Here is a 24,262-nt window from a genome sequence, read left to right as displayed (position 1 = left end):
TGGCTATTGTTGATAATGCAGCTATAAACATTGGGATGCAGGTATCCCTTCAAATCAGTATTTTTCTATCCTTTGGGTAAATACCTAGTAGTACAATTGCTGGATCATAGGGTAATTCTATTTTTAACTTTTTGAGGAACGACAATACTGTTTTCCAGAGTGGATGCACCAGTTTGCATTCACCCCAACAGTGTGGGACCGAGGAGCCACCACTTTGAAACAGAGGGATAATTAGGAATTTTTGGCAAAGTGCAAAACCCTCCAGAGTTTGTGGAGCCCTAAAAGATTGTCAATTGTCATGTGGTGTAGTAGCTGGCCATGAAGGATGGGTAGACAATAGCTACACTTTTGATACTATTCTCAACTGACTAGACCTAGGTGAGTGACTTCCTCTCCCTTGTACTTCAGTTTCTCCATCTGTAGGGTAAAGGTGTCAGACCCAACGATCTCTAATGTCTCTTTCGGTTCAAATACCTATGATTCTGTGGTTCCCGTAAATAAATGGGCCACAGGAGGAAATGGTCCCCTTTGTCCCTTGGCCAAAATTATGATGTGATTATTGTTGCATGTTTCAGGTTTCTAAAGTAACCCAAAATTCGAAGAGGCCTTGGGTAAGAGTGAGGTTACTTGAAGAGATGACCACAGCCCCAAACTTGAATTGGGAATGGCTCTGTGAGCTCAGGGTCTCTGGCCTCAGAAAGTGCCAATGGTTATTGCTTGAGCCTGGAAGCAGGGGGTCCTGAAACTAAAAAAAAAATGTTTAGAGTGAGGACCTGAGGACAGAAGAAACAGCAGAACTACCCACGAATGTTTCAGAGAAGAGCAGAAACAAATTCACCCTGGCTTTAAGACCACAGGGCTTTAGTTATGGAGATCAGGCTGCCTGCTGAGCTGTGCCAGGGCAGGGTCACAAAGTTTGGGGGCAGAAGTAGATTAGCTCAGGATGCTCTGCAGTTGACTGTGGGAGTCACAGGCCAGTAAGGGAGGTATTGCTGTATTCTAGAGACCATCTTGAGCAAATGATGGTGAAAAGCTAAAGAAGTAGGCTCTAGAGGGGGTCAGAGGATGCCACCATGTTCAAGTCAATCCTTAGATTGGCTAATTTCTTTTAATTTTTTTAAACATTTATTAATTTTTGAGAGAAAGAGTACACAGTGTGAGTGGGGGAGGGGCAGAGAGAGGGAGAGAGAGAGGGAGACACAGAATCCGAAACAGGCTCTAGGCTCGTTGTCAGCACAGAGCCTGACGTGGGGCTCGAACTCAAGAATGGTGAGATCATGACCTGAGTTGAAGATGGACGCTTAACTGACTGAGCCACCCAGTCGCCCCAAGACTGCCTAATTTCTGAGCAGCTTAGTTTAACACCCCCAGGGGTGGTGGTGGGTGTGTGGGAGCAGGCTGATTCCACAAAGAACTTTCAGAAGAGTTTCTTTGATGTGCTTAGACAAAGGCCAGACAGAGATTCTAAACCAGTGAGGAGGGTGGGTGTGGAGTGTTATGAACTATGGCTAACAAGAACTAACATTTAAAGTCAAGTTTTTAGAGCACCATGCTGGACAAACAAAACAGATCTGAGACTGGATGCTTCCCTTAGTTGGGCAGATGTGACTGCAGATGGAGCAACTGAAGATGATTTTGAATATTTTATTACTCTTAATTTAACCCTTATGCTAAGGAAGCTACTTTTCAAACTGTAATATACACTGAAGAGACAGTAATATATTAGAATATAGGACATTGTGATTTTTCACTTCATGGAAAATAACACGTGAAGTTTTGAAGTAAAGATTCTAGAGTTCAAAGGTATTTGATGTTTTTGTTGGAACCCCAGGCCCCTGAGCTGTGTGTTTCAGACCCTTGGCTGTGGAAGTTCCTGGAGCTACCCCCACCTTGAGGGGAGACCCAGGATGGAGGGGCCAGACTGGGTGGAGCCAGCCCTAAATTCCCAGTCTAGGTGTAACTCAGGGCTCTTTTCCTGGTTCTGGAGGCAGCCGCTTTTGCTCTTGCTCTGGGTGTGAGTTGACTAAAATGATGGGCAGAATGTGGTTACCTTGAGAGATAGGACAAAGTTTTTATTTCCTATCTTGGTGATAAAACTGCAGTTTTTACACTTAAAATTAACAGATAGGAGCCTGACTTACACTTTATATTTTATGTAGATGATAAGTACTTTTGAAAGTGAGATCACTCCTCTGACAGTTATCCAACTTGCTTTTCAGTAAAATTGGGATGCTTTTTTTGTATACACAATGCTACCTTTTTGCTGGAATCCACTACTAGCTGAGGAAAGGCCCAATTCTGAAGAGAAAATGGGACATGAAGAATTGGGTTTGGGAACAGGAGGGGAAGGAGACAGGGGAGCTAAAATCAGAGGAAAGATGTGAATTTGGGGTTTGGGGAACCATCTGGTTTTCACACTAAGGAATAAAATTTTTTGTTCTTTCTAATCAAAGAGATGCTGCAGTCTCTACAGAATAGTCCACAGTGACTGGAAAAATCCTATGTTATCTGGAGCTTTCTATTAAAGGCACATACATTGGTGCTTTTAACTCATGGACCAGATGGTCATCTCATGTTCTCTAGACTTCCAGCTTCCTTTTATGAAGCTAAGCAACAACTGTTTCTTTTTTTAAATTCCTGTCCAGTTAACGCACAAGGTTATATTGGTTTCAGGTGAACAATATAATGATTCAACAATTCTATACAAAGCTGAGCAACTTTTAATCTATTTGCTATCTAAGAAAGTGACTATGGTTGTTATTGGGTATGGTTGTACCTATGATGGAACATTCATGCAGTGTAGTCATTACAAGTTAAGGTTATGGGGAGTTTGTAATGACTTGGGAACATGCTTATGTTATGATATACACAAAAAGAATGGAGATAATTATTTGTATATACACATGTATTCTCAACTATATAAAAACAGGTACATAGCCAACCCACTGGGATAAAATACACTAGAATATTAACCATGATTATTTAGAGGTCATAAGGTTTTAGATAGCTCATATTTTCTACCTTGAAAACATTTCCACATGGAATACATATTAATTTTATAGCCAGGAAAAAGGGAAACTTTATTAGGCAATCAATCAATCCCTGTCCAGTTGGGACTGAGTTGATTATTTGCACTTGGCTCATGTTTATGTGCCTTTCCTCATGAATCACCATGATGTCATTTGGTGACTGAGATTTTCACATACTGCTATGGCCATTATCATTAAATGACACTTTATCTATTACCTCATGCTCATGGATCAGTGTAGGATTAGAGCTGGGGTTATTTGGAAAGCCGGATCACTTACTTGCATGTGCTCACAGTCAATACAAACATATTTCCATGAACCATAGTTACAGCAACATTTATTACTGAGTGGACATGTTAGAAGGTACTTTACCTAGGACAATCATGAGCCTTATCTCTTTTGGACAATCTCAAATTCACATAATTTTAGCTATTTTCAGACAGTGAAGGCTGAATTTGCTAGTTGTTGTGAGACTTTTAACATGACAACAGTTACAAAGCAGGATAATTTGGGTGTTTCTTAGGTTGCATCCCAACAGCACACTGAAGAATTTTAACTACCATGTAGGAAAAAGACTTCCAATAAATTTGAAGAATGTTAAAGTTAGCCAGCTGTCTTTACTGCAGGACTTATAGGAATCTTGGTATGCTGTTATATGTGTCTCTTCCAAAGGGTAGTGAGTGTTAAATGTTTCCCAAACATATTTTTACGAGAACATTCCATTTTCACTAAGCATGTCAAGGGTCATGTTCTCTGGGTAGTAAGGAAATGCATCTCTAAGTAAGGTGGCCCTTTGATTCTTGATATGGACTAAAAGGGAAAAGATCCAAAAAGTTCCAATCTTAATTGTGTAGCCTGGCTAAGGAAAAACTGCATGCTGTCAGTAGTTTACTGTCTATCAGTTGTTGTTTAATAAAAAAGACATGTTCAAAGCTACTAAAATACAACTTTGGTCTGATCAGTAAGGGAAACTCACCTCCCATGGTATCCTCTCCAAATACATTTAACTGGTCATCACCCTGCACATAAAAAATCAAAATATTAGGTGAGAGTACTAACAGGTATTGTGCTAAACTTCTTGCCAATGTACATTAACATACCTAACTTTCCAAACAACTCTATGAAGGAGGCACAATTACTATCCACCTTTTACAGATGAAGAAGCCAATAATTTGAGAAGCAAGTTGCCCAAGGTCATGTAGCAGTGAGGGACAAAACCCAGATTGGAACCTGGGCTGTCTGTCCCAAGAGTTCATGCTGTCTTTGTTGGACTTCCTGGTACAATATCACACTTCATTTTCTTGGTGCATGACCTATCTGTGATCAGAAAAGCTGATTTGAAGAACACAACACTCTTCAGTGCCCGAAGCTCACTGATAGTTGTAGTTATAGTTGTTTAAAAACAACTTCATGGTTTAAAGCTGGACTTGGCACACTCTCTGTAAAGGGCCAGATAGGAAGTGTTTAGCAGTGGGTGCCATATGGTTAACCACTGGCCAATCCCTGAAAACTAAAGCATGAAATAAGGGAGATTGGAATGACCAGCTTTGATTGATGCCTGCCTTTAAATGTTTATTTTATTTTTTAATCAAGCAGCTGCTGCATTTTCCTTACAGAAGAACCAGTGGTAGTTGGAGGGGGGTGGTGAGGGGAGTCTAGGATGAAAGTTTATATAAAAAGGCATTTGGTGAGAATTCTATTTATGTCTCCATCCATTCCATTTTCCCACTCCCTCATCCATCATAGGTAACCACTTACAGAAGTTTTTTTTTTGTATCTGTTTCCCAATACACAAAAAACTTCCAGATATCTATGGATACATTTGAACATAAATATATAATCTGGCATTACCTCCATTTTGTATACAGAAAAAAGTGTACTTATATTACTCATGCATATATGTTCATAATATACATACTCATCTATAATGATACTGTTCTTCCCCTTGCATTTTCACTTATCAGTGTATCCTGGAGAACTTTCCATATCAATACAGAATGTTCTCAGTTGTACAGTATTCTATCGTATGGAAGGTAACATAGTTGTTGTTTTTAACTAGTCCTTTATTGATGGACCATTGAGCTGTTTCCAATCTTGGGTTATTTTGGGAAAAGCATGGTGAATAAGCTCATATAAAGGTCATTTCATAAATTATCAGAGAAGGGGATGTGTGGTCAGACAGTAAATGTATCTATAACTGATAGATTTTGTCAAACTGCTCTCCATTACAGGTTGTGCCATTTTGCAGGGCCAGCCTGTGGCTCATGCTTCACTCCGGCCTCTTGCTTCTAATATGCTTTGATGTAGGAGTCAGTTAAATGAGGTTGGCTGGTTGTATTAATGCCCCCTTAAGGTAAACTGCCATGAGAGTACTTGTTTGAAATCAGAGCCTTGCCATTCTTTTTTAGAACATATGCCTTCAGGGCAACTTTACTGCTTGTCTTCTTAGATTTCCCTGTGTATCTAGAGCTATTCCAGGTGAGAGAAGAGTTTTTAATGGAGTGTTCATTCAGGAACACATTTGCATTCATTATCTTCCTTCCATGAACAGGAAAAATGTCAATTATTCCTCAGTAGGCCTATCCCTACTTCTCTTGTTGAAATCATTGCATTTTACAGCATTGCATTTTGGAGTTATTGGGCTCATCTAATCCAACCCTACCATCACCCTCTCCCATTTTACAGATGGGGAAATGGGTGGTCATTGAGGTCATTTGAGGAGCCCATGGCCATGTCATCATGTCCTTAGTGAAGTCAGGGTTAGGATGAGAACCACATCTCCTACCACACAGCATGGTTCCTGGAGATTTAATCCTAGGAGCTTAGCTACCACCATGGATCTGTTAGTGTCATGCCACTGCCTGGCTGGTGCACCCATCTCTCAGCTGTTGCTAAGGGCTCACAGAACACCTTCAACATGGGACAATTCTGGTATAAGTTGTGCCCTAGTGTTCCCCTTGAGATCAGACTGAAGCTGATAGCCACCTGGGGTCACATCCTTGCTCAGCTCCTGCCCCTGCCCTATCTTGCATCTCTCCCCCTGTCCTAAAAGCACTCCCTAATAGCACACTTGCAAAGAATTCCCATTTGAGGTTTTGCCTCTAGCGAAGCCCACCTGAGACAGGGACCTGTTTGAAGTTATGTTTGCCTAACAAGCATCTACACAGAAAGAAGTTCAGTAGCTTTTGTTGGAAAAGGATTGTTCCATGAGACTCTGCTTATTGCTTGTCACACAGCTATTGAACATATCCAGGTAGTGTTAGGGAGTCTTCTCCCTTAATTTTTAATATCACTGTTGAGTTATAAGACTTACACCCATGTTACAGGCTGAACTGCATCAGATTTTTCTCACACCTAGTTATCATGTTTTAGAAGAGCAATCAACGTTAATCTGAATTAGTAAAATAATGCACTGTGTTATAAAGGAGCCTATCTCACCTCTATGTGGCTTCTTGAGTCTGACTGGTTTTTATCCATAGCTTTTATTCATAGCCTTCTAGTATGTTTGCCCAACTGCTTCATATGAGCCCCAGCCTTACTTCCAATAAAGCCCTGATAGTGAAAAGGTTTTTGGAGCAGAGTGGTGCTAGGAATGGGGCCCACTTCATTCAATGACATGAAAGCCCAGGTAAATAGGATGTTTGACTGGGGGGTGTTATTTTCCATTGATGCTCAATAAACCTCATGATTCCTATGTGAATTTTTTTTGTAAATAAAATTAATCTGGCATCTTACACACACACACACACACACACACACACACACACACTAACAACTAATGAAAGGCAAACACTTCTGGTTTTGTTTTGGTGAAAAAGATGCCATAAAGACCCCAGAAGCCCTAAGTCTCATCTCTTTCTTTTCAAGTGCTAAGTGTGTTCTGTATGAAAGGCATTAATTCAGAATGTCAATTATATAAGAAGCAAAATGTCAGACAGGTTTGTTTCAGATACCTAATAATCTGTAGCTGCATCTGCAGTGAGGCATACTTTGAGAAAGTACAACCCATTCACTACCAACTTCCACCCTAGGCACCCATGGGTGCTTCTTGGTGTTACAGTCTTTCATTGTGTTGTGCTCCATCTAGTCAGCCTTCTGACACCTGTAAGCCTGAATTGTGAGGTTGAGCTTTGTGGGTATGATGAGGCATAGGTGCCTTTCCACAGTAATAAACTAGGTTTGGGGGGCATAAAGCAGAATACTAAATCTGAACAAACCGACAGAAACGGTACTAATATTGGCACAGATTTTATGTAAGTGCCAATTATGACTCACACATACGAAGCCAAGACAGCCTGCAATGAGGTAATTAATGCTGGTGAAGATGGGCAAAGCTGCAGAGAAACCATTAACACACAGAAGCAAGTTCAGGTTGCCATATCTTCTTGTGCTATATTTACAATACAATGCTGGTAACTGAAGGGGAGAAATAAAAAAAAAAAATCCTGTTGCAGTGAAACAGCTAGAACCTCCAGACAGGACTTGTGGCTCTCTGGGAAACTGGGTTTGGACTATGGATATGCTTTGGTCTCTATCTCTCATTCTCCAGTCAGGCCAGGGCCATAGGAGAGCAAAAGCGAATTGCATTCAACTTTATTTCCCGGGGTGGATGCGTCGGCAAGGAACTGCTTTTGCAAGGCTGGATTCTGGTATCATTTTTAGGAAGAGCAGCTAGTTGAGGTGCGTATATGTTTTCCTTTAGGATTGGAGCTCCTACTATCACCACCTTATGATATGGGTGTCTTGTCACTCTCAATTCCCTGAACTATTGAAATTTTGGGGGGAGAGATAAAAATAGAGCAACGTAGCCTCCCGGAGGGGTTCACCAATCATAAGAAATTATGTTCTTCCACCTGCTTTCATTGCAGCCTGGTGTATGCTCCTGCCTGCAGGACCTGTTCTGTGTGACATTGTCACAAGCAGATCAGGTCCTAATATAAAGTGGACATTGAACTACTGCTATAATCTCACTGGATCCTTGCTGGGAACCTATGTGTGTGGAATGATGCTGCTGAACTTCTGTGTGTCACTGGATGGGGATGTGCCTGAGCATATCCACTGCTGCCCTCAGTGCCCTGATACCAGCCTATGTTTCTTTATCAGCAGTCTCTTACTGGTATCAGAGGTGAGGTCATGGAGTCAGATATTTACGCTGCTCCTCCTTATGTAGATAGTGTTGATGTTTAAAAATCCTTTTGGGACAGGGCATCTGGGTGGCTCAGTTGGTTAAGCATCGAACTTTGGCTCAGGTCATGATCTTGCTGTTTGTGGGTTCGAGGCCTGCGTCGGGCTCTGTGCTGACAGATTGGAACTTGGAGCCTGCTTCAGATTCGGTGTCTCCCTCTCTCTCTGCCCACCCTTCCTCCGCCTCATGCTCTGTCTCTCTCTCAAAAATAAATACACATTAAAAAAATTAAAAAGTTATTTGAAATTAATAAAAAAATACTTAAAATAAATAAATAAATAAATAAATAAATAAATATCCCTTTGGGGACCACGAAACGAAAGCTCTCCTGGGAAGGAGGTAGTAGGACATTTTTGGGGTATCTTTCTAGTTCTTGTTTGTATTAAACTGTATGTGTATTTCATGGTATAAAAATGTATACAGCTTCAAATGGAATTATGACAAAGAGGTTTTATTTAACAACAGAATATCATAGCTAAGATGAATTTCTTGCCCTAAAATTCACCAAGAAAAGACTACTTTCTTTCTCTGACATTAAGCACAGAGATCAACTTCAAGATTCAAAACAATGGATTTCAAAGAGATTCTCTAGTTTCTGAAATGAATGTGAGGAGCAGTCTTTTATAATTTTTTCTGACCTCCCCGAATACTAAGCAGTTCTCCATGAATCATGGACCATGAAATGCTAGCATGAGGATTTTCCTAGGCTTCTATTTAAACTGATCTAAGGCCTCCCTCGCTGTTTCTCAGAAGCAACAACAGGAAGGTGGGGATGGGTTTGAGGCACAAAATGTTCTGTAGTTCTCAGAAGTGGTCATCTTCATTGAGAAGCAGAATCTTAACAGGAAGAAATAATAATTAAAAAAAAAACCCAACCCAAACAATACGAGGCTATTTCCCCATCTCATAACCTGAAAATGAAACTTTGTGAAGCTTTTTTGTTAAAAAACAAAAACAGCAAACACCTCAAGTAAACCACTAATTTTTTTTTAAGTTTATTTATTATTTTTGAGAGTGAGAGAGACAGAGACAGAGACAGAGACAGAGACAGAGTGTGAGCAGGGGAGGGGCAGAGAGCGAGGGAGACACAGAATCTGAAGCAGGATCCAGGCTCTGAGCTGTCAGCACAGAGCCTAGCGCAGGGCTTGAATCCATGAACTGTGTTATCATGACCTGAGCCGAAATTGGATGCCTGACTGAGCCACCCAGGTGCCCCCTGAGCAAACAATTTTAAAAAACGGTTATTGGAACTGCTATTTGCTAGTGTTCAGAGTGTTTTTAACGTGCATGATATCATCCAATCCTCAGAAAGACACTAGGAGATGGGCAAGTTTGAGATCTCCTATTGTTCAGATGAGGAAACAGGCTCAGCAAGCTATGTGACTGTGCAGGGTGCCCCAGCTAGTGCGCTTGCCTGGTTCCCATGCCTGGGTCCTGATGCCTCTCCTGCAGCCCCTGATGGAGCATGACAACCCGTCTGTGTGTGATGTGGAGCACAGAGTGTAACGAGTAACTACACTACACCAGCGAAGCGAATGCTCATGGTGTCTTATGAATAGGAAGGAAGGTGGATTCCTTTGCTAAAAGAGGGAAGGAAGCCACATCATGCCAACCAAATGATGTGAAAGCGAAATTCTCAAGTTTACTGGTTAGCTGTGAATGTAGTTTTAAGATTCCTCGGATCTTCAGCAGGAGAGTATTGGAAAACAGAAACGTAACTGCATTTTATCAGCAGGAAGAAGGGAGACTGGTCCTTGAGAAGCACTTTGAGTGTTTACAGTTCTTTTCTAAAGCATGTTTTCATTTAAAGTAATGGGCAATTTGGAAAAAAAGTATGGGGAGTGGTGTGTAATTTAGTTACACCCAAGAATTTATTTTACGGCAAGTCTCATTTCTCTCTCACTGAAGTATACACAATTAGAGGCCTTCTTGCTGTGGTAGCACTTGTATAATTGAGTAAACAGGGATAAAAAAATATAGGGGATGCTAGGCTAACCTTTTCCTAGTCTTATTAAATTGCAGGTTCTCTACATGAACTACTTTAAATAGTGGTTTACAGATCTGGCTCTCTAGGAGGAATGTTTTTCTTCTTTTATATATAAATCAAAATGTTGCTGTCTCTAATAAAAAATTTATTTTATTTTAAAGGTTTTTTTAAAAATGTTTTTTATTTATTGAGAGAGAGAAAGAGAAAGAGCATGAGTCAGGGAGGGGCAGAGAGAGGGAGAAAGAGAATCCCAAGCAGGCTCCACTCTGTTAGCACAGAGCCTGACAAGGGGCTCGATCTTACAAACCATGAGATCATTACCTGAGCAGAAGTCAAGAATCGGACACTTAACCTACTGAGACACCCAGGCGCCCCTCTAATAAAACTTTTAAAGAAAATATTTTCCTGATGTTTTCCTACAACTTCCTGTTGTCACCCCACTGCTAGAAGACAATGTAAGACACACTTTAATCTTGTCTTCACAAGCCAAATGCAGCATGTGGTTAAGCAGGGCTTTGTCAGGCTGCTGCTGTAAAGGAAGGAGCAAAGTTTCCATTCTGATTTCCTCTCATTTAAAGTTAATGTTGGCCGGGGTCCTTGGGTGGCTCAGTTGGTTAAATGTCTGACTTCAGCTCAGGTCATGATCTCATGGTTTGTGAATTTAAGCCTAGCACTGGGCTCTGTACTGACAGTGCAGAGCCTGCTTGGGATTCTCTCTCTCCTTCTTGCTCTGCCCCTCTCCTATTTGTGCTCTCTCTCTCTCTCTCTCTCAAAATAAATAAATAAACTTAAAAAAAAACCTCTATATGTGTTCATGGGTTTTTCAGGGAGAAAAATATCACCCAGAGGAGTCACTCTTTGTCCCACCTTCTTTCTTTAAAAAGGAAGTAAGACTGGGGGGAGGCAGGTGGGGTAGAGTGAGCAAGTGAAGAGCTCAAAGGACCCTTTGATGACTCCTCCTCAATTCCTCTGAGTCCTTCCCTCATCATGGGTGTATCCCAATGCCTTTCTCTTCAGTCTGAAGCACTTCTTGGTTATCACTATGACAGATGCACCAAGCAGCTTCCCATGGACCACCCTTAAATCCAGAGTCCAGCTCTGACCTTGCCCCACATCTCTCACTTTCATTATTCCCCAACTTGAATGTCTGCGTCCAACTCCTGGAGGTCCTAGAGGGTAAGGTTGAATGGGCAGTGAGACAGGGTTAGTTGGTGGTTGTGGGACATAGAGCAAAGGAGGAACTAACAATGACATCCAGGTTGGAGCTGTGAATCAAAGAGGCAGGTCAAAAGAGGTGTTCTTCCCACTAGAAACAACCTGTAGACCTGAGTTGAGGAGGAATGAGATCTTGCTGGAACCTTGATTTTAGCTGAGTGAAATCTATTTTGGATTTTTGACTTCCAGAACTGTAAGATAATACATTTGTGTTATTTTTATCCATGAAGTTTGTGGTAATTTGTTAGGGCAACAACAGGGAATTAACTCAAGCTCCTCCTATATGCTGGGAATGGGTCTAGATGCTGGAAAAGTAACAGTGAACAAACGGTTTTGACTCACTGAGTATATTAGGTATTTGAGCATGTGCTAAAACAAAGGGTTGTAAATGATTTTTATCCATGGGGGCTTTTGTTCAAACAGAATCTCATATGGAAGCCTAATATCTAAAAGAGAAGAATGGAACTACTATTGGTGGGAGTGGAGTAGGTGGTTCCAGAACACTGCCAGGACCACCCCCTCTGCCCCCCTCCCTGACCCCCATTGGCAGACCCTCTTAGATGCCTACCCAATAGCCCACTTTCTTGCAGGCAGAGCCACCTGCCTCGTCAGATGCCAAAGATGGCAGATCCTTGCTTTCCCATCCTCTGCATTATGGGCATAGGGTTTTGACCAGATCTGGGCCAGCAGGATGTGAAAAGCAAGTCTCTGGGCTTCAGAGGACAGAGTTCCTCCCTATTAAAAAGAAAGAGGGACAAACATGGGGAGGATCAGCTTCACTCATCCATTCTATTTTTGCGAATGATCATGTGAGGACCAGATGCTTGGAGCTGCCCTTGCTGCCTCGAGACCTTGAAGGGAGGCAATGCTCACAGACTGAAGGGGGCAACAGTCTGGGAAAGAGGGAAGCAGTCTGGCCCTGTGTGACTATCACAGGACCAGCCCTGGTCCATCTACCTTCAGACTGTGGTTAAGGGAGAAAACAACATTTTAAGTTGTTTAACCCAATTTTAGTTAGGTTACCAGCAGGTACAAGGAACCTCACTGAATCCTGTTGAACTTATCCACAACTGTAAAATCCTTTCTTGGGTAAAAAAAAAAAAGGCTCAAGTATATAGAATGTCACTTTTTGCCTATACATGAAGGCACTTACTAGTATTCCAATAAATGAGTTATTAAAGGTTAAGACTATTTGCAATCCAAACCTAAAATCAGCATATTTTTAGAGCTTTTGGAGGACTCCAATTCAGTATTCTAAAAATCTGGCTGCTATACAAGGTCCGGAAATGTTCGGTGCTAAAGACGACGTAAGACACACTTTGTTCCTGTCTTTGTATGCCAAATGCAGTGCAGTTGTCAAGCAGGGCTTAACACGTGCTAAAACTGGCAATCTTACAGTTTTCAGGAAGGATGCTTTCTTGCTGCTGTTCTTGTTCTTCATTATAAATTATGATCACTTAATCTTCATTAATGTTGATTTATTTTGTTGTGGGTTGTTTACTTAATGCTGGCCTGTGTGTTGATATTTATTTGCACTGACCATCTTTGGGGATAGACTGTAAGATGTGCAAGTCTGAGGGTTCACAGATGAGCCTCCAGATTACTCTACACAGTTACAGAACTTGAGTCTCTACACATCCCAACATGCTGATGCAATAAAAGTTGGTGCTGTCACAGTTGTTTTTTTTCAGGGAAAAGTGCGAACAGGTGAAGTAAGCAGGCAGTTGAGACAATTGAACAAAAAAGGCATTTCAGTGCATTCTAAACCCTGAAGTAGTATTTCTATCATTTTATTATATTGGCTATAATAATAATAACTACACTTATTGGGTATTATCTCATGTAATTTCTTCATTAGCGGCCTACTGAAGGAGGTGCTGTCATCCCCATTATACATATTTGAAGCTCTGTTTTAGGGATTGTGGAAATCTGCCTGTGTATTGGAGCTAAAAAAAATGTGTGAGCTGGGATTCGAATTCAGTTCTGTCTGAGCCCAAAACCTGAGCATCAACTTAAAAAAATACATAATTTACAAATGTGCCATTAATTAAGAAAATTCAAAATCATGAAAAGTTATGGGGATTGGATTATGTTTGTGTCCATGAGGTGCTTTTTCCCCTGCAAATGCAAAAGCTATTTTGGAATTACCACATATAGACTAAGATATTTGTCAAGTAATTATTTTGTATTGAGAATAATTTTTACCAATATATATTGATCCTAAAAAACAGTTAAATTCAATTTCCAGTCCTGTGCCTCAAATATGTGTTGCCTTCTTTTTTCTTGTATGCAGTAGGTGCTCAAGAGTTGCTGGCAAAGGGGAAGCATCATTTGCTGAGCTCCTTACAGGCACTACAACTGATGCTTTCACAGAAATCTCATTATTCTTATGCAAATACCATGAGGTAGGCTTTACTATCCCCCAGTTGTAAGTAAGAAGATTAAGGGCTCTGAATTTGTAGTTTTACCTGCCATAACAAGTGGGAAAAGGCATACTGGTGGTTAGAAAAAAAGGTTTGATGTTTGTTCTTTCCTGTACCATTGCATCAAACAGTCTGTGACAGATTAATGGCAACTGTGGCCTCAAATTTTCACTCTTCTTTGCATGCATGCCTCTTACAAGGTCATTTTGTATACACCCTCATCAAGAAGGGAGTCTGTTCTCCCACTTTTGACCTGGGCCAGTTTTATGACTTGCTTCAGCCATCAGAATGAGGAAGAGAAGACAGTGTGCCAGTTCTCAGGCTATACTTCCAGAAGCTTGCATGCTTCCGTGTCCTCCTTGGTCCCCTGCCACTGCCATGAAGATAAGCCTGGGCCAGCCTGCTAAAGGATGAAAGGCCATGTGGAGCAGAGGTCCACTCATCCCGGCAGGGCCATCTTAGACTGACCAGGCTCTGGCTGACCTAGCAGCCAGGTCAAACCCAGCCAGAGTTCTATCAAAGAAACAGAACCAGAAAGATTTTAATCTATCTATGTATCTCCATCTCTATAAGAGATTTACTGCAGGGAATTGGCTTACACAAGTATGGGGGCTAGTTGGACAAGCCTGAAATCCATAGGGCAGGGTGGCAGGCTGGAAACTCTAGGACACAAGGTGACACTGAAACCACACACAGGATTTCCTCTTCCTCAGGGAAACCTCAGTTTTGCTTCTAAGGCCTTTCTTTTTTTTTAAATTTTTATTTATTTATTTTTCAATATATGAAATTTATTGTCTAATTGGTTTCCATACAACACCCAGTGCTCATCCCAAAAGGTGCCCTCCTCAATACCCATCACCCACCCTTCCCTCCCTCCCACCCCCCATCAACCCTCAGTTTGTTCTCAGTTTTTTTTTTTTTTTTAAATTTTTTTCAACGTTTTTTATTTATTTTTGGGACAGAGAGAGACAGAGCATGAACGGGGGAGGGGCAGAGAGAGAGGGAGACACAGAATCGGAAACAGGCTCCAGGCTCCGAGCCATCAGCCCAGAGCCTGACGCGGGGCTCGAACTCACGGGCCGCGAGATCGTGACCTGGCTGAAGTCGGACGCTTAACCGACTGCGCCACCCAGGCGCCCCTGTTCTCAGTTTTTAAGAGTCTCTTATGCTTTGGCTCTCTCCCACTCTAACCTCTTTTTTTATTTTTCCTTCCCCTCCCCCATGGGTTTCTGTTAAGTTTCTCAGGATCCACATAAGAGTGAAAACATATGGTATCTGTCTTTCTCTGTATGGCTTATGTCACTCAGCATCACACTCTCCAGTTCCATCCACGTTGCTACAAAGGGCCATATTTCGTTCTTTCTCATTGCCACGTAGTACTCCACTGTGTATATAAACCACAATTTCTTTATCCATTCATCAGTTGATGGACATTTAGGCTCTTTCCATAATTTGGCTATTGTTGAGAGTGCTGCTATAAACATTGGGGTACAAGTGCCCCCATGCATCAGTACTCCTGTATCCCTTGGGTAAATTCCTAGCAGTGCTATTGCTGGGTCATAGGGTAGGTCTATTTTTAATTTTCTGAGGAACCTCCACACTGTTTTGCAGAGCGGCTGCACCAGTTTGCATTCCCACCAACAGTGCAAGAGGGTTCCCGTTTCTCCACATCCTCGCCAGCATCTATAGTCTCCTGATTTGTTCATTTTGGCCACTCTGACTGGTGTGAGGTGATATCTGAGTGTGGTTTTGATTTGTATTTCCCTGATGAGGAGCGACGTTGAGCATCTTTTCATGTGCCTGTTGGCCATCCGGATGTCTTCTTTAGAGAAGTGTCTATTCATGTTTTCTGCCCATTTCTTCACTGGGTTATTTGTTTTTCGGGTGTGGAGTTTGGTGAGCTCTTTATAGATTTTGGATACTAGCCCTTTGTCCGATATGTTATTTGCAAATATCTTTTCCCATTCCGTTGGTTGACTTTTAGTTTTGTTGGTTGTTTCCTTTGCTGTGCAGAAGCTTTTAATCTTCATAAGGTCCCAGTAATTCATTTTTGCTTTTAATTCCCTTGCCTTTGGGGATGTGTCGAGTAAGAGATTGCTACGGCTGAGGTCAGAGAGGTCTTTTCCTGCTTTCTCCTCTAGGGTTTTGATGGTTTCCTGTCTCACATTCAGGTCCTTTATCCATTTTGAGTTTATTTTTGTGAATGGTGTGAGAAAGTGGTCTAGTTTCAACCTTCTGCATGTTGCTGTCCAGTTCTCCCAGCACCATTTGTTAAAGAGACTGTCTTTTTTCCATTGGATATTCTTTCCTGCTTTGTCAAAGATTAGTTGGCCATACGTTTGTGGGTCTAGTTCTGGGGTTTCTATTCTATTCCATTGGTCTATGTGTCTGTTTTTATGCCAATACCATGCTGTCTTGATGATGACAGCTTTGTGGTAGAGGCTAAAGTCTGGGATTGTGATGCCTCCTGCTTTGGTCTTCGTCTTCAAAATTACTTTGGCTATTCGGGGCCTTTTGTGGTTCCATATGAATTTTAGAATTGCTTGTTCTAGCTTCGAGAAGAATGCTGGTGCAATTTTGATTGGGATTGCATTGAATGTGTAGATAGCTTTGGGTAGTATTGGCATTTTGACAATATTTATTCTTCCAATCCATGAGCAGGGAATGTCTTTCCATTTCTTTATATCTTCTTCAATTACCTTCATAAGCTTTCTATAGTTTTCAGCATACAGATCTTTTACATCTTTGGTTAGATTTATTCCTAGGTATTTTATGCTTCTTGGTGCAATTGTGAATGGGATCAGTTTCTTTATTTGTCTTTCTGTTGCTTCATTGTTAGTGTATAAGAATGCAACTGATTTCTGTACATTGATTTTGTATCCTGCAACTTTGCTGAATTCATGTATCAGTTCTAGCAGACTTTTGGTGGAGTCTATCGGATTTTCCATGTATAATATCATGTCATCTGCAAAAAGCGAAAGCTTGACTTCATCTTTGCCAATTTGGATGCCTTTGATTTTCTTTTGTTGTCTGATTGCTGATGCTAGCACTTCCAACACTATGTTAAACAACAGCGGTGAGAGTGGGCATCCCTGTCGTGTTCCTGATCTCAGGGAAAAAAAGCTCTCAGTTTTTCCCCGTTGAGGATGATGTTAGCTGTGGGCTTTTCATAAATGCCTTTTATGATGTTTAAGTATGTTCCTTATATCCCGACTTTCTCAAGGGTTTTTATTAAGAAAGGTGCTGGATTTTGTCAAAGGCCTTTTCTGCATCGATTGACAGGATCATATGGTTCTTATCTTTTCTTTTATTAATGTGATGTATCACGTTGATTGATTTGCGAATGTTGAACCAGCCCTGCATCCCAGGAATGAATCCCACTTGATCATGGTGAATAATTCTTTTTATATGCTGTTGAATTCGATTTGCTAGTATCTTATTGAGAATTTTTGCATCCATATTAATCAGGGATTCTAAGGCCTTTCAACTGATTGGATGAGACCCATCCAAATTATCAAGGCTAATCTCACTGTTGGTAGGAATATCAATTGTTGCAACCACTGTAGAAAACAGCACAGAGGTTCCTCAAAAAAATTAAAAATAGAACTGCTATTTTGATCCAGTGATCCAGTGATTCCACTTAGGGGTATTTATACAAAGTGAAAGAAATCACTGTCTCACAAAGATACCGATACTCCCACATTCACTAAAGTATATTTGCAATAGCCAAGATGTAGAAAAACCTAAGTGTCCACTGACAGACTGATAAAGAAAATGTCACACACACACACACACACACACACACACACACACACACACACACACACTGGAATATTATTTATCCATAAAAAGAAGGACATCCTGCCATTTGCAGTACCATGGATGGACCTTGAGGACTTTATGTTAAGTGAAATAAGTCAGATGGAGAAAGATGAATACTGTATGATATCACTTACATGTGGAATCTAAACTAAAAAAACCCCAACCTCATAGATAAAGAGAACACATTGGTGGTTGACAAAGGTAGGGGGTGGCAGTTGGGCAAGATGGATGAAGGTGGTCAAAGGAACAAACTTCCAGTTCTAAGATAAATAAATCCTAAGGATGTAATGGTGACTACAGCATGGTGACTATAGTCAACAATACCTTTGAAGATACTAATGGGAGTAGATCTTAAAAGTTATCACATACACACAAAATTTGTAACTGTGTGTGGTGATGGATGTTAACTAGGCTTATTGTGGTAAACATTTTGCAATGATTTTATATATATATATATATATATATATATATATATGTCAATTATACATGTCAATTATACCTCAATTTATAACAAGATAATCTCCTTTACATAAGGGCAACTGACTGTACATGTTAACCCCATCTACAAAATATCTTCACAGCAACATCTAGATTGCTGTTTGATTAAGTCACTGGGACCCATAGCCTAGCCAAGCTGACACATAAGAGGGCCATTACACTGTGGATGTGTGAGTGAGCCCAGCTTCCATCAGTGGACCTGGTTAGCCAGCCCCAGTGCCATAAGAGAAATAAATGGATGTGGTTTGAAGCCACTAAGTTCTAGCAGTTGCACAGCAATGATTAACTGATAGGTAGCACCTCTTATTTGGAAACAATATTTGAAAATTATTTCCCCTGATGAGTTTGCCCTTTTGCTTTTGGCCGTCCGCTATAACGTTGCCAAGACAATGCAGAAGACAGCTAATGGGTTGTTTCCTAAAGTGACCTAGCTGTACCCTCATGTAGTATGTTGTACTCAAAGGCCAGCCTTTTTATCTTCTCTTTGTTTTAAAAATCTTAGTACAAAGTTCCACAGGAGGTGAAAGAGAAATATTTTACTATCTTTTGAAGAACTTTTGGCAAAGAGTATCTGGGGAATATTCAAAAGCCATGATGACATCATATTGGAAAAGCACACATTCAACCCACTACCAAAACACAAACAGACGCAGGAACCAAGGAAACCAACCTGCTCTTTTCTACTTCTCAAAGTCTCTCACACAGAATGCCATACAGAAAAAAGAAACAACTGCCAAAAGCAGAAATAAAAGAAGCCCAGGAAAGACGAACCTATAAGATTAACACTTAAAAGCTGCGTCAATCAAAATGGAGGGCTGGACTCCTGGTGCTGAGAGAAGGCAGCCCTTTCCTTGTGGCTGGAAGCTGGAGGTGGCCTGCCTGTGAGGCACAGCTTCCATGTACATTTCTGCAGTTGTGCACTGTGCAAACCATCTTGTCTGGGGAGATAAGTGGGAACTGAATCCACTCACCAACCTGTGCGTCCCCAAGGACATGTGTGGTAGAGGAGGTTCTTTTTCTAACTTGAACAAATGGCACTACGTGGGCTGGTAGTGGCCTGCCTTAAGGTGAGGTTTGATCATTTTTTTACATGTTTATCTACTTTTGGTGGGGGGGGGGTGTGTGCAGAGGGGCAGAGAGAGAATCCCAAGTAGGCTCCACGCTGTTAGTGCAGAGCCTGATGTGGGGCTTGATCCGACAAACCCTGAGATCTTGACCTGAGCCAAAATCAAGAGTCAGATGCCTAACCCACTGAGCCACCCAGGTGCCCCTGATCATTCTTCCCCACTATTAAATATCCAGAATAGAAAAAAAGAGAGTTATGGTGAAAAAAGCAAACGAGAGTTTTACAGTTCTTGCAAATGCCATTTTCCTGGTATCAGTCAGATCTCCCTCTCCCCCTGCCCAAGCTACCCCTATAATTAAACATACACTCTGCTTATAAGTCCGGGGCTTGCTATACCAACTTGGCCTTGGCCTGGTCCTCTAGCCCCACTTTGGCACAATCCTAGCACTTAGGCCCCTCCTCTCTGCTCCTTCCCTGATTCATAACACAGGAACCACCACTCCTTTCCTACTTCACAGTGCTACTGTTTTGAGGATTGGATGAGGTCTAAAGAGAAAGGGCAGAGTATAAACACAGGGTGTGCTGTTTATGAAACCACTTTACCTTGGGAGAGGGTCAGGGTGTCTCTTTAAACACATTTTATGAGCTCAGAGTGGCCTCCTTCCCCTGAAGTTGCAAGACACAGAACTTTAAAGGACAATGGGAGTGTTCTAAAGTCTTGAATAAATCCTTCTCTTCAATGCCTCTTCATGTCTCTTCTACATATGTAATAAAATTAAAGAATTACACGTGCTCCCTGAGCTCATGAGCTTTGTGTCTATTTGGGGAGACTGATATTAATTAGATAATCATATAAGTAAATGCATATTAAATATGGGTGTATACAAAATACGGGATTCTAGGAAAATTAAACTCTGATGTGGATTATGTTGGGGAATAGGCTCCAAGTTTGCCAAGGCAGGAAGGGAGGGAAGGGGAGACGGGAAGAGATAAGCCTATCTCAGGAAGAGCCCTCAGCTGATGCAAAGGCCCAAAAGAGGAGGAGTCTACACCCAAGCCAGCTAAAGGCAGGCCAGTGAGGCTGGCAAAGACAGCCAGGGGGATAGTGCACTGAGGCACCTTGCAAGGAACCAGGGAGCCCCAGTGAGAATTTGGGTTTTGTCCCAAGAGCAATGGGAAGAAAGGCATTGAGGACTATAAGCTGGCAAGTGACAAGATCAGCTCAGTGTTTTTGTAAACAACACTCTGTCCAAAGTGGGAAGAACAATGGCTACCCCAGACGGTGGTGGCTAAGAGAAAATAAGACCACTGGAAGTATTTCATCAGCAGTAAATTGGCGTACAAGTGTAAGGTGCTATTATTACATCCTTTGTTTCTTAGTACATCAAGGCAGGGGTAACTTTTCATGTCTTCAGAAAAGTCACATCTCTTATTTAAGATTATAAGATAAATTTGGGGTCAAATCTGGTGCCAGAACCCACCCACTATTCCCACCTACTCTTCTAATAGAGGCTCCACTCTATCACCTTCAAAACAGAAATGGATCCAAATGGCCTTTGGTGGAAGCTGGATGTGAGCAAATGTTACCCCAGAACATTCGGAGGTGAAATCTGAGGCTTGTGTGTTGCTAACCACAGATGACAGCAAGCCTGGCATTTAGCTTGGCATGGATGTGCTGGTGGAAAGGCAAAGCAAAAAAAAAAAAGTGCAGTCTTAGGAAAGCCTTGGGGAAAATAACTCACCAAACATATTACTTTCCTTCTTTTCCTTTTTTTTTTTTTAAAGAATGTTAAGCTCAAGAGCAACTACAGTACATTTGTTTTTTTCATTTTTTTTCACTTAATTGAGCAGTTGCCACAGCAACTCCAGAACAGACTACTCATTGCCTTCAATGAATTGCAGATACACATTTTTCATGATGCAACTGAAAGTTGCAGCGAGCTTTTCAAAAAGGTAATTTAGAGAGGTTGCTTTTTTTTTTTTTTTTTTTCTGGCCTGCTATCAGTATTCTCTCTCCACAGGACCTGGGAGTGGCAGTACTTTGCTTTCATGAATGAGAAAAATATGTCACGGGGAGAGTGGGTTTAGAAATGTCATCAGAATTCAGACTTGCCAGCCAGTCAACATTCAAACAGCACAGTGTGGGAGAGAGGCACCGTGAGGAGCAGGGAAGCAAAGGGAAGAGGGGGCTCCCTCTTTCCAGAAGCACACTGCAAAATGAGAACCTCTGCTTCTTGGCGAAGAGCTCCCAGGCTCAGCCTTCAGAATCGAGTCTTGGAATTGGATGAAAAGTCCTGCAGGTCCACCCTCCCTTGACCTCCTAAATCTCATTCCCTCTGCTTCTGCTCTGACCCCAACCTTTGTCATCTCTTTTTGCCTGAATTACTAAAATATCCTTCTAAGTAGCCTCTCTGCAAGCAGTCTCTCCACTTAGTCCACATTTCCGCTCAGTCCATAGAATACTTCTCAAATGCAGATCTGATGGTGTCTTCCTCTTCCAAGGATGACAAGAAATTTCCACCTCTTCAGCACTGGAAAAGCTCTTCCTGACCAAGGTCAGTCTGCCCCTCCAAGCTCATTAGTGTACTGTCTGTTCCCATGAGCCCCCTAGGCTGTCCTTTTATGTGCACTACCTTTTCTAGCCTCTATATTCACCCTATAGTTTTTCCTTAGAATGACCTGCTTAGCTACCCACAACTCCTCTTAATAAAAGACCCACTTTAAGACTGGACTCAAGAGCCACTCTCTTTCTTCCCCCTGGATCTCTGTGATAGTGCACACCACATTATACTCTGTTCTGTGTTAGAGTTGGCTATGGTTTTTATTCATCTTTTCATCTTCCACAGTGCTTTTAACATGGAAGACAGAGCAGGTGGCTCCCTCCTCACTAACCCATAACACTTCTATAATTTCTCAGCATAGTAAACATCTATTGGACTCCCTACCCAGAACCCATCCTGCCCTTAAAATGTACCCTAACCAAAGGTGATTGGATCAGGAGTGCACCTACACTAAGCTTGGACAATTAACATCCTTTCCTGGGAATTTACACTGAGAGATATTGGTCTTTCTATTGGCTGGGCCAGTTGGTAAGCTCTTTACCACCATGTAAATGAGACTAGTAGAAGATGTATAGAGGGGTACAGATAGATACAAAATGAAGGGGAATTCTTAATGGCCTTTCAGCACCTAGTTCTGCATTGTTCCTAATGGTCAGGTACATTCTTCCTCAAATTTGTGAGAGGTTCCCAAAGTTTCATAATATATTTCCCCCTGTTTTTGGAGCTAGCTTAAACAGGTTTCTGTGACGCACAACCTCAAGAATCCTAACTAAGATACTCACATAGTGAGGGTATGTTTTTGTAACATGCTTGTCTTTCCCAAGAGACTGAGATCCTTGAAGGTGAGCACTAAGTAAATCTTAACTAAGTTTTGTAACCCCAGAATATGGCATTGTGCCCGACATTTAGTAAACAGATGTTCAATATGTAGTTGTTGAATTGACATATTGATATTTTCTGGACTCAGATGAGATGATGGATAAAACCCCCAAAGCGCTAAATCAATGTGAGCCTCATTTATTATTATTGCACTCATTGTGTTCTCTGTTCCCTTACTCTCCAGAGGAGAAAGGGGACTATTTGGGGACTTCTTAATTGTTTAGAAGTCAGAAAGAAGAGGTGCTAATTCTTGGGCCCCCCTCAAACATCAGGAGTAAAGAAGTTTTCTCCCTCTAATATTCTATAAGTTGTTTGAAATGCTTCACTAATTCACACCCAAGAAATCTGTATTTACCATAATCCCATTAGGATCTGAAGTCTTTGCATGCCATAAAAAAGAAAAAAAAAAGGATTTGATGCTAAATGGCAAATAAGACAGCAGGGATACAATTAACTAGTCTATAGAATAAATTGTAAGATAACCCTAGGCACTGTAGAGGTTCTAGTTTGCTCAGAATTAATACAAATTACTTTTCTCCATTAAAATTGAGTTCAAGTTATCAATAATAATCTCCCTAGCCTATTTGAGGAATATTTTCAACAAACCCAGTTTTATTATTTTAAGGCATAGAGAAAAATGTCACTGTATTTATTGAATATGATTCTGAAATTGAGACTAACCAAACCTACTGATTTCCCAAATTATTGTGCTTTCTTCTACTTTTATGCAGCTATTTAAAAATGGTGAGGGAGCACGTTTATTAATATTGAAAAAAGTTCACAACATATTATTATGTTAATAGGTAACTAAATAGTGGATATACTGGCGATCCTTGTTTTTATAAAAAATATATACGTATACACAAAAAAAAATCATAATAAAAATTCAAGTGTTAACTTGTTAAATAGCTTACATTTGGATGCACGGTTACAGGGCCTTTTCCTTTTAACTATATTTATTTTATAACTTCTATGAAATAAACATGTATTGCTCAAGTAAAAAAATTTTTTTTTTGAGAGAGTGAGAGTGAGACAGCGTGTGCCAGTGTGCGCAAATTGGGGAGAGACAGAGGAAGAGAGAGAATCTTAAGCAGGCTCCATGCCCAGCACAGAGCCCAAAACAGCTCAATATCATGATGGTGAGATCATGACTTGAGCCAAATTCAAGGGTTAGATGCTTAACCGACTGAGGCACCCAGGTGCCCCTTGAGTAAAAAGTTTTTAAGCAGAAAATTCAGGACTCATGTATAACTCATCCATTCATTTGTCCATCTGTCTGTCTCTCCATCTATCCATCCATCCAACCATCCAATCATCTATCTATCCATCCATCCATCTTGTTATTCAACAAATATTTGTTAAGCACCTACAATGGGTCAGACCAAGGCAACGAAAGGATTCCTTGGCCTGCTCATTTTCTTGTACAAGAGCTGTAATGGTAAATAAAGTTTATGATGTGGATAATACAGACCATCTGCTCTCTTGTCCTTATGAATAGCATAAAAGCTTGTGGGCCTGGGAAAGACAGAAAATATTCTTAGAAAGTGGAGAGTCAGGAATGCTTTTCTAAAGTCTACTGTTTGTCCTCCTACAAAGA

General features: G+C 41.1%; 1 protein-coding gene across 3 annotated transcripts in view; it reads right to left on the bottom strand.

The window, feature by feature from the left end:
• Nucleotides 1-24,262, bottom strand: part of AK5 (adenylate kinase 5) — a 265,268-nt gene that overhangs the window by 69,692 nt on the left and 171,314 nt on the right. For all 3 annotated transcript variants that reach the window (XR_006206173.1, XR_006206172.1, XM_042952269.1), the window contains one exon: nt 4,006-4,048. Coding sequence is in view for 1 of the 3 variants with exons in the window: in XM_042952269.1 (XP_042808203.1) it covers nt 4,006-4,048 (43 nt within the window). In the remaining 2 variants the exon portion in view is untranslated. The remainder of the gene's footprint in view (nt 1-4,005; nt 4,049-24,262) is intronic.

Source organism: Panthera leo, chromosome C1, assembly GCF_018350215.1.
Source record: "Panthera leo isolate Ple1 chromosome C1, P.leo_Ple1_pat1.1, whole genome shotgun sequence".
Classification (NCBI taxonomy): Eukaryota; Metazoa; Chordata; class Mammalia; order Carnivora; family Felidae; genus Panthera; species Panthera leo.
The sequence above is the reverse complement of the archived record's forward strand: the minus strand, read 5'-3'. Positions and strand labels throughout refer to the sequence as shown.